This window comes from Budorcas taxicolor, chromosome 7, assembly GCF_023091745.1.
Source record: "Budorcas taxicolor isolate Tak-1 chromosome 7, Takin1.1, whole genome shotgun sequence".
Lineage (NCBI taxonomy): Eukaryota > Metazoa > Chordata > Mammalia > Artiodactyla > Bovidae > Budorcas > Budorcas taxicolor.
This window is the reverse complement of record NC_068916.1, coordinates 15,120,276-15,138,228: the sequence shown is the minus strand read 5'-3', so window position 1 is coordinate 15,138,228 and position 17,953 is coordinate 15,120,276. Positions and strand designations below refer to the sequence as shown.

Below are 17,953 nucleotides of genomic sequence, written 5' to 3'. Positions count from 1 at the left end.
GGATCCTGGAAGGGCCCGGGGCAAGGTTCTGTGCGGCCCAGGAGGCTCCGCCCCTATTTAAAGTAAACTGTGCGTAGCCCCGCCTCCAGGGAGGCGGTGCTTTCCTGACGCGTGCGCAGTGGGTCGGAGAGCAGCCATGCCGGAGCCGCGCGGGTCGTCGCCGCTGCGGGTGAACGCGGCGTTCGCGGCGAGGTACGGCCGCTACCGTGAGCGAGAGGAGCTGCAGCGGCGTGAGTGCGGGGCGCATGCGCGTGGGGGGGCCGGCGCGTGTCGGGCGGTCTGCAGGTGGGCCTTGATCTGGTCCCCCAGGCTCACCTGGGTGGGGGGCTCGCATCTTTGTCCCACAGTGAAAGATCGCTACGGAGATCGGCGCAGCGGCAGCGACTCCAGCTCCGAATCTGAGTCCAGCGACGAGCACGTGGTGAGCTTCTCCGCCTCCGTCCCGGAGTTGCGGGAGGTGTCCAGGGGCCGTGTCTCATCCTGGCCCGGACTAACAAGGGGCAGCTAACCTCCAACCCCATTGCGCCTTCAATCCCGGACAGTCTAACCATTTCTCCCTGTCTGCCTCTGTTCCCAAAATGGGGCATCCCTCTGCCACGTGGAGCACCCAGCTTTTCCCCACACCAGCCCTGATCTTCCAAGACTCACTGAGCCATCCATCCCTTCCTCTCTGTTTTTCATATGCCTTCGCTGCCACCTGCCCCTGTATCATCCATCCCGTATTGATTCCTGGAAGTACCACCCCCCCCCTTGCCTGCTACCTTTTTTTGCTTCCTATTCTCTACTCGTGTGTGGTCCACCCCCACGGGGTCTCCTCTCCCACCCATTTGACCCTCCCTCCCACTGAGATCCAGCCCTCCAGCCCTCCCCCCACCTTCCTCTACCCAGCTGGATTCTCCCATCTTCTAATCTGTACCCCTCCCTACACCCTAATTCCCACACTCTCTCAGCCCTCCTGCCCCTGTGGCTTACTGCCCCCATCACAGCCCCCTTCTGAAATCTGTCCCCACCCCCTTTTTCTTCTTTAGGAATTTGACCCTCAGCAAGAGCGTGACTTTTACAGGACTCTCTCCTTGTTGAAGAAGAAGGACCCCCGTATTTATCAGAAAGATGCCACCTTCTATCAGCGAACAGGTCTGGGGCTGCTTCTCATGGGATCCTGGGTCCTCATTGCCTTAGAAGCTGTTGTGGCTATTTAATGAATCTTTCCATGGTGGCTCAGACAGTCAAGAGTCTGCCTGCAATACCTGGGTTCAATCCTTGGGTCAGGAAGATCCCCTGGAGACGGGAATGGCTACCGACTCCAGTATTATTGCCTGGGAAATCCCATGGACAGAGGAGTCTGGCAAGCTACAGTGCATAGGGTGCAAAGAGTCAGACACAACTGAGCAACTAACACTTTCACTTTTTTTTCACCTACAAGTCAGAACTGATTAGCAGAGGGACTTCCTTGGTTGTCCAGAGGTTAAGACTGCACTTCCATCCCTGGTGGGGCAACTAAGATCCCACAGGCCACGCAGCACAGCCAAAAGAAAAAAAACTGATCACTAATCAGCTAAGAGTGTCCAGGGTTATGACCTGTTGTTACTAATAATGGCTGTGTGTCTGGCACTGTTCTGAGTGTGAATTACTCACTGAGTGATCACCACCAGCTATTACCAGGTAGTAGCAAGTGTGATGCCTATTTGGTAGCTGGGAACTGGTGGCTAGGGGATTTGAAACCTCCGTCTGACTCTGGCCCAGCACAGTTATTCTCTGCCTAGGGGAGGAAGGGGGTTGTGGGTGTGGGTGATGACAGGTGTCTTGTGGTGGCCCTGCAGTATCGTCCTCAGACAGCGAAGAGGAGCTGGCAGCTGAGAAGCGAAAGAAGGTGCAACCCATGTACCTGAAGGACTACGAGAGGAAGGTTATCCTGGAGAAAGGAGGGTGAGGAGACAGCCTAACTCCTCTGCTTCCACCTTCCCAGGGCAGGTGGACACATGGGGGACTTAGGGGTGGGGGTGGGAAGAAGCCCCCACCCAGCAGAGTTGGGGGAACCTCGGAGAGCAGAAGGCTTGGTGACCTGCCTGCATCCCACTGCCCCCATCCCCCAGTGGGTGCTCTGTTTTTGAATTTTTGTCTCTTTTAATAGTTTTTATTTATTTATTTTTGGCTGTGTTGGGTCTTCATTGCTGCGAGGGCTTTGCTTTAGTTGCGGCAAGCAGGGGCTACTGTCCAGTTGTGGTGTGTGGGCTTACTGCGGTGGCTTCTCTTGTTGTGGAGCACAGGCCCTAGGGCATCTGGGCTCCAGTAGTTTCGACATGTGGGCTCAGTAGTTGTTCCCAGGCTCTAGAGCACGTGCTCAATGGTTGTGGCCTAAGGGCTCAGTTGCTCCAAGGCATGTGGGATCTTCCTGGATCAGGGATCGAACCTGTCTCCTCCTGCATTGGGAGGCGGATTCTTTACCACTGAGCCACCAGGGAGGCCCCAGCTGTTGTTCTTAAGAGCCCCTACCCCATGGTGACAGGCCTGGGGGAGTCTGTTCTGAAACCTTCATCCTTCCTTGCCCAGAAAATATGTCGATGAGGAGAATTCAGATGGGGAAACCTCCGATCAGAGATTCCAGGTGTGTGGGATGGAGGCTGGGTGGGAGGGTTGGGGGGCTAAGGGGCCCATGGCAGGGTCTGAGGCCCCTGTCACTCTCTATGCAGCAGACCTCATCGAAGAGTTACGTGGAAGAACAGAAACAGCTGAAGGAAAGGTGAGCCCTGGAGCCGGCTGAGCTCCAGGTGAAAAAGAGTTGAGGCTCTGAGGTTGGCGGGCCCAGGTTCAAATAGAGTTCTGTCGCTTAATGTGCCCACTTAATGGGCACTTGTGTTCCCTTGGGCCTGTCATTTTCTGTTCTCTGGGCCTCAGTTTCTGTATCTGTGTAATGGGGTTGATCATGGGCTGTATGTCACAGCACCGCTCTGGGCTGGTCAGAAGGAGCTCAGGACTTATTAGTAGATAGGGCTCATCTTTGGATCAGCGGGCAGAGCCAGCACACCCATCCTGAGGCTTGTTTTCTTGCTTGGGCAGCTTCCGGGCGTTTGTGGAGGACAGTGAGGATGAAGACAGCGCTGAGGAAGGTGGCTCCGGGTTGCTGCAGAAACGTGCTAAAAGCAAAGAGGAGAAGGTGGGTGCTGGGTCCCAGTGGGACGAGGGGTGGTGGCGCAGAGGGGGCACCAGGAGTGTCCGGCAGATCCTCATCGCTGGCCATTCCTCAGGCCCAGGAGGATGCTGACTACATTGAGTGGCTGAAGGGGCAGAAGGAGATTCAGAACCCCGACACCCTGAAAGAACTGGTGAGTTCCCATCCCTGGTTACTGACCCCCTAAACTTTCTGGTCTGCCTCCATCCAGCCTTTTCCTGGAAACTCACCCTTGAGTGGCCAGCCAGGAGCACATAGTCTGTTCCTTTTCTTTTTTTCCCTTGCACCATGCGGCCTTTGGGATCTTAAGTTCCCCAGCCAGGGATCAAACCCATGCCCCCTACAGTGGAAGCATGGAGTCTTAACCACTGGACCCCCAGAGGAGTCCCCAGGAGCACATCCTTTGAGGATGGGGGCCCCACATCTCTGGGCCTCAGCTTCTATATCTATAACATGGGGATTATCCCACTTACTTCATAGACTGGCTGTGAAGTTGCAGTCACTTACATCCACTGGCTCCCCACAATCCACGCCCCCACCCTCCTGCTTCGCTGACCCTGAGTCCCTGACCTGGGTCTTATCATACACCCTTCTCCCCTAGACTCACCTCAGGGAATTCTGGAACAACCCAGAGCTGGACGAGGGGGAGCGCTTCCTGCGAGATTACATCCTCAACAAACGCTATGAGGAAGAAGGGGAGGAGGAAGATGAGGAGGAGGAAGACGAAGAGGAGGAAAGGTGAGCGCCCCTGTCCTCCAGGGGCCTGGAGACAGCACTGGGCAGAAAGGAAAAGGCACTGGGTGTTTACTTTATCACACAGATGGTAACAGAATTAGGGACTTCCCTGGTGGTTCAGTGGTAAAGAATCCGTCTGCCAGTGCAGGACACATGGGTTCGGTCCTGGGGTCGGGAAGATCGCCTGGGTTGCTGGAGAAGACTCTTGAGAGTCTCTTGAACTGCAAGATCAAAGCAGTCAATCTAAAGGTGAAACTCCAATACTTTGATATGAAGAGCCGACTCATTGGAAAAGACCCTGATGGTGGGAAAGATAGAAGGCAGGAGGAGAAGGGGACGACAGACGGAGAGATGGTTGAATGACATCACTAACTCAATGGACATGAGTTTGAGCAAACTCCAGGAGATAGTGGAGGACAGAGGAGCCTAGCTTTGTGACCATGAGGTCGCAAAGAATCAGACATAACTTAGCACTTGAACAACAGCAGCTGAGTTAGCCTTTTTGGCGGGGCGGCTGCACCACACGGTATGTAGGATCTTAATTTCCTGACCAGGGGTTGAACCTGTGCCCCCTGCACTGGAAGCGCAGGCCTTAACCACTGGACCACCAGGGAAGTCCCCAGAATTGGCCTTTCTTGAGGAAGAGACCCAGAGTGTGGGCTCTGGAGCCAGAGGGCCCTGCTCCTGGATTTCCATGCCTCGGTTTCCCCATCAGTAAAATGGGGTAACAGTGGCTCCCTAGCAGAGTGTTCTTGTGAGGATTAAATGTGTGAACACGCTGGTACATAAGCGTTCAGGAGCTCTGCTGACCCCTCAGCCCCACCCCATCTCATCCCTCAGGGTCCCCGGTCCCCCGGTCCAGCTGGCTGTAGATGACTCCTCAGACGAGGGTGAACTGTTTCTGAAGAAGCAGGAGGACTTTGAGCTCAAGTACAACTTCCGCTTTGAGGAGCCAGACTCTGCCTCAGTGGGTGGCCGGGCCGGGGGCTGGGGGATGAGGAGGCCCTGGCCGGAGGGTCCCAAGCCAGGGAAGGAACCCAGATCTCTGGTGCCCACAGGTCAAGACCTACCCTCGGAGCATCGCCTCCTCCGTGCGCCGAAAGGACGAGCGCAGGAAGGAGAAGAGGGAGGAAACACGGGAGCGGAAGAAGAGGGTGAGTGACTCTCAGGGTGGCCTTTGGGGGGACGTGCAGCCTGCAGGGGTTGGGGGCGTTGCTGACACCCTCTGACCTGCCGCCTGCAGGAGAAAGCGAGGAAGCAGGAGGAACTCAAGCAGCTGAAGAACCTGAAGAGGAAGGAGATCCTGGCCAAGCTGGAGAGGCTACGGCAGGTCACGGGCAACGAGACGCTGGGCTTTGAAGAGCAGGACCTGGAGGATGACTTCGACCCTGCCCGGCACGACCAGCTCATGCAGGTGCAGCCCCGGAGCCCCAGCCTGGCTGTGCAGCTGAGTGTGGCTCTGGAGTGAGCAGTCCCTTTCTGGCTCAGAGAAGGGACTTGACCTCTCTAATCCTGTGTCTCTTGTCTGTAAAGTGGGTCCAAACTGCAGCATTTATCTCAGGGCTGTGAGAAATACTAAATGCTAATTAGCTTGGTAAATGCTCAAGGAACCATGGGCTGCTATATTTTCTTTAAACACATTTATTGAGCCATTAGTGTTGATTGTTGTATGGGGAGGGGGAACGCGGGTTCAGACCACGGAAACAGGCAGTGAGGCCTGGATGGGAGCCGCAGTGGGGACTCCGAGCACCAAAAAGTGGACCCAGACTCAGCCTGGGGGTTCATGGAAGGAGAGTAAGGATGAGTAGATGGGCCAGGTGAAAAGTGCAGTGGGTAGGTGCTGTATTAGTTGAAGTTAACCTTCGCTTTCTGGGAGCTTCTTAATCCTGAGCTTCAGGTTCTGGGTTTGTTAGTAGTTCTGTCTTCTGGGGTGCTTGTGAGAATGCAGTGAGACACAGCCCAGTGTTGGGCATGTAGTAGGTGTTTATAAGTGGCACAGTTAGCAATATTTGCCTTTGCGAGCCAGTGGAACGGGGAGGGGCAGAGAGCAGGAGGGTCGATGGGGCAAGATGAGCTAAGAAGTGGGGGTGGAGGGACCTAGACACACAGGGTTCTCCCCACATCAGGAGCTGGGTCCTGGGGGGCAGTGCTGGGAAGCCACAGAAGGTGCAGGAGCACCAGTGTCTGGCGGGGAATGGGCCCTGCTGACCCTCCCGGCCCTGACCCTGTAGAAGTGCTTCGGGGACGAGTACTATGGCGCCATGGAAGAGGAGAAGCCACAGTTTGAGGAAGAAGAAGGGCTGGAAGGTGAGGTCACTTGGGGTACCGGGCTGGGGGTGGGGGTGCTTGGCCTACTGATCCCTTATTCACCCCCTGCCTGTCTGGCCTGAACCAGACGACTGGAACTGGGACATGTGGGCTGGGCCGGAGCAAGGTGGAGCTTGGAGCCAACAGGAGCCGCACTGCGAGGACCCCGACTTCAATGTAGGTGCCCTGGGCATGGGAACCTGCAGGGGGCGCCTCAGAGGGTCCCCCAGCAGGCCTGACCTGTGTGTCCTGGCAGATGGATGCCGACTATGACCCCAGCCAGCCCTGGAAGAAGCAGCGAGAGGCCCCTTTGTTGGGCAAGAAGAAGCGGAAGTCACCCTTTGCTGCGGCTGTGGGACAGGAGAAGCCTGTGTTTGACCCCGGTGAGGCCTAGGCGGGTGCCGGTGGGTGGGCAGGGGCTCCCTGGGGCCCAGCACACCCTGACAGCCTGGCTCTGTCCCCACTTAGGGGACAAGACATTTGAGGAGTACCTGGACGAGTATTACCGTCTGGACTATGAGGACATCATTGATGATCTGCCCTGTCGCTTCAAGTACCGCACGGTGGTGCCCTGCGACTTTGGACTTAGCACTGAGGAGGTGGGACCCTGGGGTACCCCAGAAGCAAGCGGGGATGCCCAGAACTGGCCATGCTGTGACACAGCCTATTTATTTCTTTATCTCCAAAACAACAGGACCAACAGTGCTAATAATAATACTAATAATATTGCCTGCCACAAAGGTTTTCTGTGAGGCAGGGGCTCAAACACTGCTCTGTCCACCTGAAGCCCCTGTAAATATCAGTTTTAATTCTGTATATTGGTAGCAGCGTGGCCATTAAGACTTGGCACCAGCTGAAATCTTGACTGGGCCACTCACCAGCTGTATAACCTTGGACGTATGACTTAAGGCTCTGTAACCTGGCTTCCCCGTCTGTAAAATGGGCCTTATAACACCCCCACCTTATGACTGTGGATGTCAAACAACTGTGCTTTGAATGTCACTGTGCCCTAGCCATGATGGCTGTGGATGCTTGACAGTAAAAACAGCCAATGATAATTGAGCTTATACCATCTGTATTCACTTCATCATCCTGACAACCTTCCAGTAGGTTCTAAGAGGGGGTGCCCAACTCGTAAGTGAGGAGACTTAAGGTCTTAAGGTTGGGAACCTGGGTCTCATCTGTATTAGCAAAGCTGGTCATTGGCATGGAGACCCCTCCCCTGGTTTGAGTCTGTTGGGACCACAGTGTACCAGTCGGGGCCCAGATTGTAATCTGACATTAGCCATTTCCTGGCCATGTGACTTGGGGTAAGGATCCCCTTCTCTTGAGTTTCCCCATCTGATGCCCCTAACAAAAAAACCTCCATTGGCCTTTGCAGAAATCAGTTCTCACCATCATGACACTGCTGCTTGGTGGAACTAGCATTACCTTGCTTTGACCCATAGGGTGACTAAGGCTGAGAGTCAGGGCCCTCCGGGGCTCACTAGCAGGACCCCACCCTCCCTTCCCTTACAGATCCTTGCTGCCGATGACAAGGAGCTAAATCGGTGGTGCTCCCTGAAGAAGACCTGCATGTATAGGTGATGGGGTGGGGCTGGGCCGGGTACCCCGGGAGGAGGGGCAAGCAGGCTGGCGGGCAAGCATGAGCCCCATCCAGGCCACCCAGCAACAGACGTGTCCACTGGGGGACCGCAGGTCGGAGCAGGAGGAACTGCAGGACAAGAGGGCATACAGCCAGAAGGCCCGGAACGTGTGGAAAAAACGGCAGATCTTCAAGTCACTCGGCCCAGAGGAGTGAGTATGGCTGGTGGAGGGGTGGGCTTCAGAGCCCTGTCGGGCCCAGGGTTTGAGTCATGCTTTGTCAGCTGTTTGCCACATGACCTTGGGGGTAGGGTTTCCTTTCCAATACCTGGGCATCAGGTCTTGGCTGAGCCATAGCTGTATGATGTTGGGCAAGTCATTTTCCCTCTCTGGGCCTGTTTCCTCATTTGCAAAATGGAGATACAGATGGCTCACTTGTTGCTGGGTTTTTCTTTTTTTTTTTGAAGATTAAGTTAATCAATTCATGTAAAGTGCTTAAAACAATAAATGCTGGATAGCTATTAGCTCTTGTTACTGTAACTATGCCTGTTATTTCCTGATCAATAAATCAGGAGTGCTCACAGAGTTAACATAAAGCTAAAATGAGTTAGTCTGTGTGAAGAGCTTAGTGTAGGCACAGGCTCAGTGATCAAGAGCATCAATCACCCACTCTAGCTTCAGAGTAGAAAAATCCCAGTGTGGTATCAGACCCATGTTTGAGTGCAGGCAGGCCCCCAAATTGTTCTGGCCACTTCTCTGAGCTGCCGCTTTTCTCATCTGTAAAAACGGGCCTATAAAAGTTGTGACGCGCCTGGGCTGATCCATGACTTTTCTTCCTCCAGGGCAGAGATGCCCACGGAAGCCACAGGGAAGCCACAGAGAGACAGAGCTGGCTCATCAGGACAGCTGGTGGCACTTGATGGGGCCTGTGGCAAGCGGTCCCGGCCTGAGAGCACCCCAGCAGAGGAAGAGGCAGACCCTGTGACACCCACGGAGAAGCTGGGCCCCCAGAGGCGGAAGAGGGGCAAGAAGGCACGTCTCCTGGGCCCCACAGTGACACTTGGGGGACGTGAGTTCAGCCGCCAGAGACTGCAGGCCTTTGGCCTCAACCCCAAACGGCTGCACTTCCGGCAGCTGGGCCGACAGCGGAGGAAGCAGCAGGGGCCCAAGGCTAGCCACTGAGCCCAAGGGAGCCTGCAGGGGCCCCTTCCCCTTCTTATTGACTGTATGGACCCTCACATCTACCTGTAGGCCAGGGAGTCTTCCCATCTTAGAGATGTGGAAGCTGAGGCCTACTCAACAAGCTTCCCCAGATGACTCAGGGAACCTCCCCGCAAGACACACTCAAGTGCTGGGCCCAGCAATAGCTACAGTCAAGTCAAACGGCTTTATTACCCCCCAGCGGCCACAGCCCCTCCTCCCTCTCACCAGCTCTTGGCAGGATAGGGGCTTTGTGACCAGTGAGGGGCATGGACGGTCCAGTGCAAACTACAGTACGGAGTCAGGCCCTGAGTGGGTGCCCGGGGGCCTCCCTCCCTGCCCCATGAGGAGGGCCCAGCTGGTGGGAGGCAGGTGTACGGGCTCTGTTCCTGGCTGAACAGCCCCAGCCCTTGAGGCTTCCTGGACTGGTCTCTCTCAGCTGCACTTGTCAGGGGGGAGTTCAAGCTCCCACACCTAACATGACATAAGTTAAAAATAAATAGGGTCGTGTCTTCTCCCTTATCCCCTCCCTTTATAAAAACACAAAGTCCTCAGAGCTTGGGCGTTTAGCCTTGAGGAGCCGGCCACTGCGAGGGAGCCGTAGTGTCTGCTGGGAGGGCGGGGAGCAGAGGTCATCCAGGCTGTGGTCCTGAGCGTGGCCCTCGACCAGGGTGAACATGGGGTATCGTTCTGTGGCTGAGGAGGAGCTGAGGACCTGGTGGGAGGCGAGGGAGCAGCTCAGTCCCGAAGCCATAGTAATTATCCAAGTAGATACAATTAACAGCCGTACTTATCAGGTGCTTCCTGGGCTCAACTCCCATCCCTCCAGCGCAGTGACGCAGAGCAGCCAATCAGCACCTTCCGTGCTCTGGCTACAGTGATTGGCTCAGTAATGAGTATATGACCTTGTACAACCAATGAACCACAGCCCTGGGATTTTCCTTCTCTGCTAAGAATATGGGGCTCTTTCCACTGAACTAGATAGTGGGGGTGGGGTGGGGGGCAGCTCCCCGGTGGCTCAGCAATAAAGAATCCCAGGTTCCCTGGGTTGGGAAGATCCCTGGAGAAGGAAATTGCAATCCTCTCCAGTATTCTTGCCTGGGAAATCCCATACACAGAGGAGCCTGGCGGGCTACAGTCCATGGGGTTGCAAAAAGTCAGACATGACTGGTGTGCACAACAAGAGAAGTTGGTTGTCATTCTTGCCACCGTAAGGGTAAATCCCTGATAGAACAGAACCAAAGGACAAGGCAGGTCCTACCACTTCAGCCTCTGGGGACCAGCTGTTCCCTTAAATTTTTCATTTCATGAAGCTTTTTGCTGTAATCAGCAGGGCTTTCTAATCAGACCTAACCCAAGCTGAAAAACCCTGGAGGGCTCCTGCAGGATAATAATCCTGACAACATGGCCAGGTTTGCTGGCCTCATGGCCTCTGTTCCTCTCCTGCTGTAGACCTCCTCTGGACCCCCCACCTCCCAGCACACCCAGCTCACCCTGGTCAGCTCTGAGCAGAGCGTCTCAAACTCCTTTCTGTCTCCAGCATAGAAGCCCACGGTACAGCTCGGGTCCATCTTGGCAAAGGCCATCTTGCGGGGTGAGGTGCAGTGGAAGGACTGGGGTGGATAGACAAGGGGGCTCAGCAGGTTCCCTGCACACACCTCCAACCCCACCCTGGGGATCCCAGCTCGCTCACCTCCAGGGGGAAGTCGGCCTGGCTGACATCCACGGTGGGCTGGCAGTAGTGTGGGTCCAGGTAGAGCAGGAAGTCATCTGCAGGGAGGACGTGTGAGGGGGGGTGGCGGCGGAAAGGGGGGTAGAGGGATGCGATGGAGCAGCATGGTGTGGGCCTACCCTGGTAGCCGATGAAGTACAGCGAGTGGCGGGGCTTGCCCCCCATAATGCCCAGGCACAGCTCTGAACGAAGGAGCTCCTGCAGGAAGGAAAGGGGATGGAGTGAGGGCCCAGGGCAGGTGCTGTCAGGCACCCAAATGCCTCGCAAAACCCCAGGGCTTCTTCCCTGGTGGCTCAGTGGTAAAGAGCCCGCCTGCCAGTGCAGGAGACATGGGTTGGATCCCTGCTGGGGGAAGAGCCCCCCACCCCCACCCCACTCCATGCCACGGAGCAACTAAGCCCACACGCCACAACTACTGAGCCTGTGCTCTAGAGCCCGGGAGCTGCAACTGCTGAAGCCCGTGCCCTAGAGCCTGTGCTCCCCAACGAGAAGCCATTGCAATAACAAACCTGCACCCCCAACAAAGAAGAGCCCTGGCTCGCCGCAACTAGAGAAAAACCTGTTCAGCAACAAAGACCCAGCACAGCCAAAAATAGATAAATAAAATCATTAAAAAAAAAAAAAAAAAAGACAAAGGCCCAATGTGTGCAAACCCAAGCCAGGGCCCTGGGGGGTGGCAGTGACCAAGACAGACAAAACCATGTCCCCATGGAGCTTATGTTCTAGTGTGGGAGAATGAAGAACAAGAATAAGTTCTGTCATGTGTCAGAAGGTGGTAGCTCTCTGGAGAAGAATAAAAGGAGGGAAGACGGCTTTGCAGTGTTAAGCATGGGGAGTCAGGAAAGACCTCATTGAGATGATGTTTCACTAAACAGTTAAGGGAATTCAGAAATCGTTTTGGGAAAGAGCACTCCAAGTGGTGGGAATGGCAAGTGCAAAGGCCCTGAGGCAGGTGTTTTCTGAGAACAGAAAAGCGGCCCGTGTGGCTGCAGCAGAGTCAAGTGAGGTGCAGCGTGTGGGCAGATGGTAGAGGGCCTTGTGGGCTGTGGGGAGATTGCTGGCCTTTGTTCTGAGTGTAAACACACCAGGGTCTTTGCAGCCTTGCTGTTCCTTTCGCCTGGACTACCGCACCCCTGGCTTCTCATTTGCTTCTCGCCAGAGAGGGGCTTTCCGAGGCCGGGCAGCCACCCCCACCTGCCCTTCACCACGTTAGTTTTGGTTCCGTTAGAGTACGAGTTGCAATGCCACAGCTCGACGTGGTTCCACACCTACTGCCTGTCACTCCCCCACTAGAATGTCAGTTCCCAGAGGGCATGAACTGTTGCCTGTTCACCTCTGAGTCCTCAGCAGCTGAGAGGGTTTTTGGCACATAACAGGTGCTTCATAAGTACTGGATAATCCAATGAAGAGACAAAAGAAAGCATAAACCCTTAACCCAAGCTGAAAATGTCTGCAGTGCTCCAGTGAGGGGGGCAGTGCGGGGAGGCACGGGGGAGCCTGGCAGAACCTACCTTCACGCAGGGCACATACACGGGGTTGAGAGTTTCTCCACCAAGCCGCACTGGTACCAGGATGACCACGGACTTCCATTCAGCCGTGGGGTCTGACCGAGCCACCAGGCGTGCCACGTCCGCCTTGTATACTGCAAGAACGGCAGCAGGTCACATTCTCACCCGCCTTTCAAGTCTCACTGTATAACCCTCCATCCTTGGGGCCCAACCTCGCCTGAGCAACCACCCTGGATGACACTCCTGTTGCTGGCAGAAGAGCTTTCCAGTATTCCCCACCCTCTGCCCCAAACTCCCTCAGACAATCCCAGGCACGCCAGGCAGGTATGGACACCTCCATTTCACAGAGAGGGCAACTGAGGTCCTGAGATTATGACAAAGAGTGTAAAGCCAGCAGGGAGGTGAAGAGCTTTCCCCACAGCCCAGAGTGCCTGCCCAAGCCCGGGCCTGACTAGTCTACCCCTCCTTGGCACCTGGGTTTGCTGAGATGGAAATGGGAGCACCAAGCAGTTTGTCAGTCAGTTGGATGTCCCTGTATGTCCCTCCTCAAGTTCCATCCACTGGTCTCTGCTTTCCTCTCATCTCCCTCGTGCCTATGTAACCCCCTCCTGACTTCCAGAAAAGTACATTTAATCTTTCCTGGAGACAAGAGCTGCAATGGTCTGAATGCTTCAGTCGTGTCCAACTCTGAGAACCCATAGACTGCAGCCCGCTAGGTTTCTCTGTCCACAGGATTCTCCAGGCAAGAATACTGGAGTGGGTTGCCATGCCCTCCTCCAGGGGATCTTCCTGACGCAGGGATGGAACCTGAGTCTCTGAAACATCTCCTGCATTGGCAGGCAGGTTCTTTACCACTAGAGCCACCTGGGAAGCACCCCCCTCACAGCCCCCGTCCCTCATTTCATATGTTGAAATTCTAACCCCCTAGAAGTGATGGAATGAGGAAGTGGGAGGTGATGAGATCATGAGTGACATCACTGCCCCGTAAAAGGGACCCCAGAGAGCATGCTTGCCCATTTTGCTGCCTGAAGATACAGAGAAACAAACCAGGAAGTAGGCCCCCAACAGGCATCCAAACAGCCAGTGCCTTGATCCTGGACTTCCCAGCCTTTATTATAAAAAATAAACACCTTGTTTACAAGCCACCCAGCCTGTGGGTGCTTGTTTTGTTTTGTTGGCTATGCTGCGTAGCTTGTGGGATCAGAGTTCCCTAACCAGGGATCAAAACCAGGTCCCAGCAGTGAACGCACATAACCACTGGACCACCAGGGAATTCCCTGGCCTATGGTATTTTCGTTATACCAACCCTAACAGACTAAGAGGCTCTCTGTGAAAAATTACACCTTGCCCCATCTATATTCTTTCATTAAAATGTATCGGATCATGTATAGGATCTGTAGATTCCTTGATACCAATCCACAAAAGCTCCCTTTCTAAACTGATTGGGAGGGCATAATAACAATGAGGGGGGTTTCCCTGATAGCTCAGTTGGTAAAGAATCCACCTGCAATGCAGGAGAACCCAGTTCAATTCCTGAGTTGGGAAGATCCGCTGGAGATGGGATAGGCTACCCACTCCAGTATTCTTAGGCTTCCCTTGTGGCTCAGCTGGTAAAGAATCTGCCTGCAATGCAGGAGCTCTGGATTCAGTCCCTGGGTTGGGAAGATCCCCTGGAGAAGGGAAATGGTGCCCATGCCAGTATTCTGGTGTAGAGAATTCCATGGACTGTGTAGTCCATGGCGTCACAAAGAGTCAGACACAACTGAGCGACTTTCACTCACTCAATAACAGTGAGAGCTAATGTTCAGTGAATACTTACTATATGAGAAGCTCTGTTCTAAAAGTTACTTTTTTTTAATTTAAAATTTTTATTCATTTTTGGTTGTGCTGGGTCTTCACTGCTGCTCTGGCTTTTCTCTACCTGCAGAGAGCCGGGGCTACTCTCTAGCTGTGTGCACCGGTTTCTCATTGCCAGTGGCTTCTCCTGTTGTGGAGCACGGGCTCTAGAGTGAGGGCTTCAGCAGCTGTGACCCTTAGGCTCAATAGTTACGGTTCTTGAGCACCGGTCAGTAGTTGTGGCGCATGGGCTTAGCTGCTCTGTGGCATGTGGGATCTTCCTGGATCAGGGATCAAACCCATCTCTCCTGTATTGGCAGGTGGGTTCCTTAGCACACTGAGCCACCAGGGAAGCCCCTAAGAGTTATGTTTATCACTGACTCACTTAATCCTCATGAAAACCCTGTGAGGCAGAGGAAACCTGACTTTTGTATGCGTTAGCACTGTTCACAAAGTAAAAGTGAGTGGGGGACTTCCCTGGCCTTCCTGTGGTTAAGAATCTGCCTGCCAATGCAGGGGACACGGGTCTGATCCCCGGCCTAGGGAGATTCCACATGCCGAGGGGTAACTAAGCCCATGGGCCACAACTATGCAATCTTGAGTGCCTGGAGCCTGTGCTCTGCAACAAGAGAAGCCACAGTGATGGGAAGCCCATGCACCACAACTAGAGAGTAAAAGAGAGTAGCCCCTGCTCACCACAGCTAGAGAAAAGCCCACCCGCAGCAACGATGACCCAGTGCAGCCAAAAATAAATAATCGTTAGTTCTTTAAAAAAAGAGTGAGTTGGACCCGAGAGGGGAATTCCTCTGTCCTTTATTCTATTACTCAGAGAAGCTCCTGAAGTCTCCTCTCCTGATTCCAGAGAGAATGAAGGGATCCTGAGCAGCGACCCCACCGCCCAGTGTGGGCCTCCAGTCCTTTCCAAGGGTCCCTCTGCTGCAGACCTTGTTTCAGCCTCTGAGGAAAGTGGGTCCTAAGAGGCGGCTGAGGCAGTGACTGGCTCAGGGTGAGAACCCCGTGACCTCGGCCCCCAGTCCCTTACCTGTGCAGTCCTGAGAGACGTACACCACCAGGCGGGTGACCTCTGAGCAGCTCTCCACCGCTTTCCTGGGGATGGGAGGAAAGGCCTGAGTTCCCCGGGGGGCACCCAGGGGCTCCCACGCCCCCTGCCGCGGCCCTCACCTGAGTATGTGTGCCACCAGTGACGGCCCATACCAGTCGCCTGCCTTCTTGCCTGAGCCCTGCCCCAGCTCCACCAGCCGGTGTAGGCCGAAGGGGGCCCGGGGGTGATCAGCGAACCAGGACACAATCTGCCGGTGCCGGCGCTCCTGCTCCAGCTCAGGGGCCTGGGCCCAGAGTGGAGGCAGCCGCCGGGTGGGCCCCCGGCACCGGCTGGGAGAGCCCAACCCCGGCGGCTCGGCGGGGCCCAGGCCTGCGCCCTGGGACCACGTCCAGTCTGGTAGGGATGCAGCAAATAGTCAAACGGCGATGGGGTGGGGGTGGGGCAGTTCCCATGATTCACACACAACACTAATGCTCCATTAGAAACCTCATGTTTAACTACACTGTTCACATTCCTTAAACTTACTATTAATTTTTACATTTTGGCTGCACTGATTCCATGCGGGAGCTTAGTTCCCTGACCAGGGATTGAACCTAGCCCCCTGCAATGGAAGCACAGAGTCTTAACCGCTGGGCCACCAGGAGTGAGTAAAAGTCGCTCAGTCATCTCTAGCTGTTTGCAACCACATGGACTGGGGGCCTGCCGGGCTCCTCTGTCCACAGAATTCTCCAGGCAAGAATACACGGAGTGCATAGCCATGCCCTTCTCCAGGGGATCTACCCAATCCAGGATCGAAACCACATCTCCCGCATTGCAGGTGGATTCTTCACCGTCGTTGTCGTCTAAGCCACCAGAGAAGCCCCCTTAAACTTATTTTACAAACAATTCTCACTCCACCCCCAAACTTTAACTTTACACACAATTCTAACAGGACTTGAAATTCTTGGTTTACAAACCATTGTAACACTGCTGATCTGGGGTTGGCGCTATACTCCTACTGTGCCCTTCCCCCTCCACCACCGCTCACCTCTGGGCAGGAGATGAAGCAGAAGGCCCTGAGCCAGCATCATCTGGCCACTTCGTAACATGCACCCCCAGCCACAGTCTGAGGTCAGGGTGCCTCCTGCGAGGGGTGGGAAGTCCCGGCGGTATGTGAGCCATAGACGGGATACAAAGTCCCGCTGGAAACGCTGGATGTCACCTGCAAGAGCAGGCTTGTTAGCTACCACCAGAAACTCCCCTTTTGGGCTTCCTCCAACCCTAGTCAGGGGCCACCAGCTCACCCTCGCCCTCGAAGCGGTAGCGGCGGCCACAGAGATGGACACTGGAAATCTTGCTAAAGCTGGTCCGGCTTTTGACTGCCCAGCCTGGGGAGACATAGGGCAGCCCCCAGCAAGATGAAGCACTTGCTTGGCAGACACGCACCCTAACAGGACAGCAACAGCGCTTACGTGCCCCCATGTGTGAGATGGGGACTCTCGTAGTTCTTATGTCAGGGTAGGCTCTTGGGGAATCTGCTACATTCCTCCCCTCTAGGCCAGGCCCCTAGTAACAGCCACATGTGTTCCCTATGCATGCTCAGTCATGTACAACACTATACCACCCCTATGGACTGTAACCCGTCAGGCTCCTCTGTCCATGGGATTCTCCAGGCAAGAACATGGAAGTGGATTGCCTGTTTCCTCCTCCGGGGGATCTTCCCCACCGAGGAAGCGAACCAATGTCCCTTGAGTCTCCTGCATTGGCAGGCAGATTCTTTACCAACTTTGGCACCTGGGAAGCCACATGCATGTCTGCCATTAATTTCAGGATGAATCAAAGCAGATCTGATTATTGTACCCATTTTACAGAGGAGGAAAATGGAGGCACAGGGAAACAAAAAAACCCGTTTCCTAGGTCACACTGAGGTGTCGGCTGAGACTTGAAAATACATTCCCCTTTGGACCTGCCAGCCAGCGGCCCGCCCTGGACTGGGCAGGGCGGGAGACGACCCACAGGTGACTCACAGGAGGGGAACAAAGGGTGGAATATTTGGCGACGGCAGGGTCCTGGCTCTCCTTGACTCCCACCGACCTCCTAGCCCTGCCCGCCTGAACTTCAGCTCGCTCTCACGTCAGGATCGAAGCCCCGGGCCCCGCCCCCTCCTCACCGTACTTGACGTTGTTCCAAGCGGTCAGGAACTTCGCCTTAAACTTGTCCACTTCGTCCGGCTCTCCGGGGCCGGTCCCGGGCGATGCAAGAGCGGAGCCGCTAGCTCCGGAGGGCCCCAGGCCGTTGGGGTCCGGGGTTCGGGGTCCCCGCGGCCTGCGGCCCTCCGGACGGCGCGCGTCCTCCGGACTCCCGCTCCGGTACTGAGCGGCGGCCGGCGACACGGAGTTCATGGGCGCGCCGGGAGGGCGGACCGAGGGCCCCGGGGGCCGCGTGCGAGCGCCCCAGAGGCCAGGACGCGGCCGGGACGCGGACGCCCAGGAAAGTGCTAGTGGGGCCCCGGCGCGGCGACCAGGCCCCCGGGCCCGGTGCGGGACGCTATCGCCGCCGCCGCCGCCATTTTAGCGGCCCTGGCCCCGGGAGGGAGGCGGGCGTGACACGGCGCGCCCCGCCCTGGCCCGGCCCCCAGCCCGGGTCCCCGGCCCCGGTCCCGGGTGGCGGCGCTGAGGCCTCCTGACGCGGAGCCTCCCGGCAGCGCCACGCGGCCCTCACCGCCGCCCGCCTTATCGCAGCGCCCAGGCGCGACCGAGCCCCTGCAGGTACTTATCGGAGGCCCCAGAGCCGGGATGCCCCGCCCCGGTGCCGCCCCGCCCCCGGTTTCGACCCCGCCC

General features: G+C 55.8%; 2 protein-coding genes across 2 annotated transcripts; one reads left to right on the top strand and one right to left on the bottom strand.

Annotated features, from left to right (window-relative positions):
• Positions 1-128: 128 nt before the first annotated feature.
• Positions 129-10,765, top strand: KRI1 (KRI1 homolog). The gene is made up of 19 exons (XM_052642494.1): positions 129-230; positions 348-421; positions 1,029-1,134; positions 1,821-1,926; positions 2,551-2,605; positions 2,691-2,740; positions 3,058-3,154; positions 3,246-3,323; positions 3,771-3,907; positions 4,745-4,871; positions 4,963-5,058; positions 5,148-5,318; positions 6,136-6,211; positions 6,300-6,388; positions 6,468-6,594; positions 6,680-6,810; positions 7,730-7,794; positions 7,910-8,008; positions 8,638-10,765. Exons 1-19 carry the CDS (start codon positions 137-139, stop codon positions 8,975-8,977), a joined length of 2,118 nt encoding a protein of 705 aa, XP_052498454.1. The 5' UTR covers positions 129-136; the 3' UTR covers positions 8,978-10,765.
• Positions 9,160-17,686, bottom strand: ATG4D (autophagy related 4D cysteine peptidase). The gene is made up of 10 exons (XM_052642495.1): positions 17,284-17,686; positions 16,418-16,501; positions 16,162-16,335; positions 15,254-15,527; positions 15,114-15,178; positions 12,239-12,369; positions 10,847-10,925; positions 10,689-10,765; positions 10,489-10,608; positions 9,160-9,710 (listed from the first exon to the last, which is right to left on the bottom strand). Exons 1-10 carry the CDS (start codon positions 17,513-17,515, stop codon positions 9,528-9,530), a joined length of 1,419 nt encoding a protein of 472 aa, XP_052498455.1. The 5' UTR covers positions 17,516-17,686; the 3' UTR covers positions 9,160-9,527.
• Between the last annotated feature and the right edge of the window lie 267 nt (positions 17,687-17,953).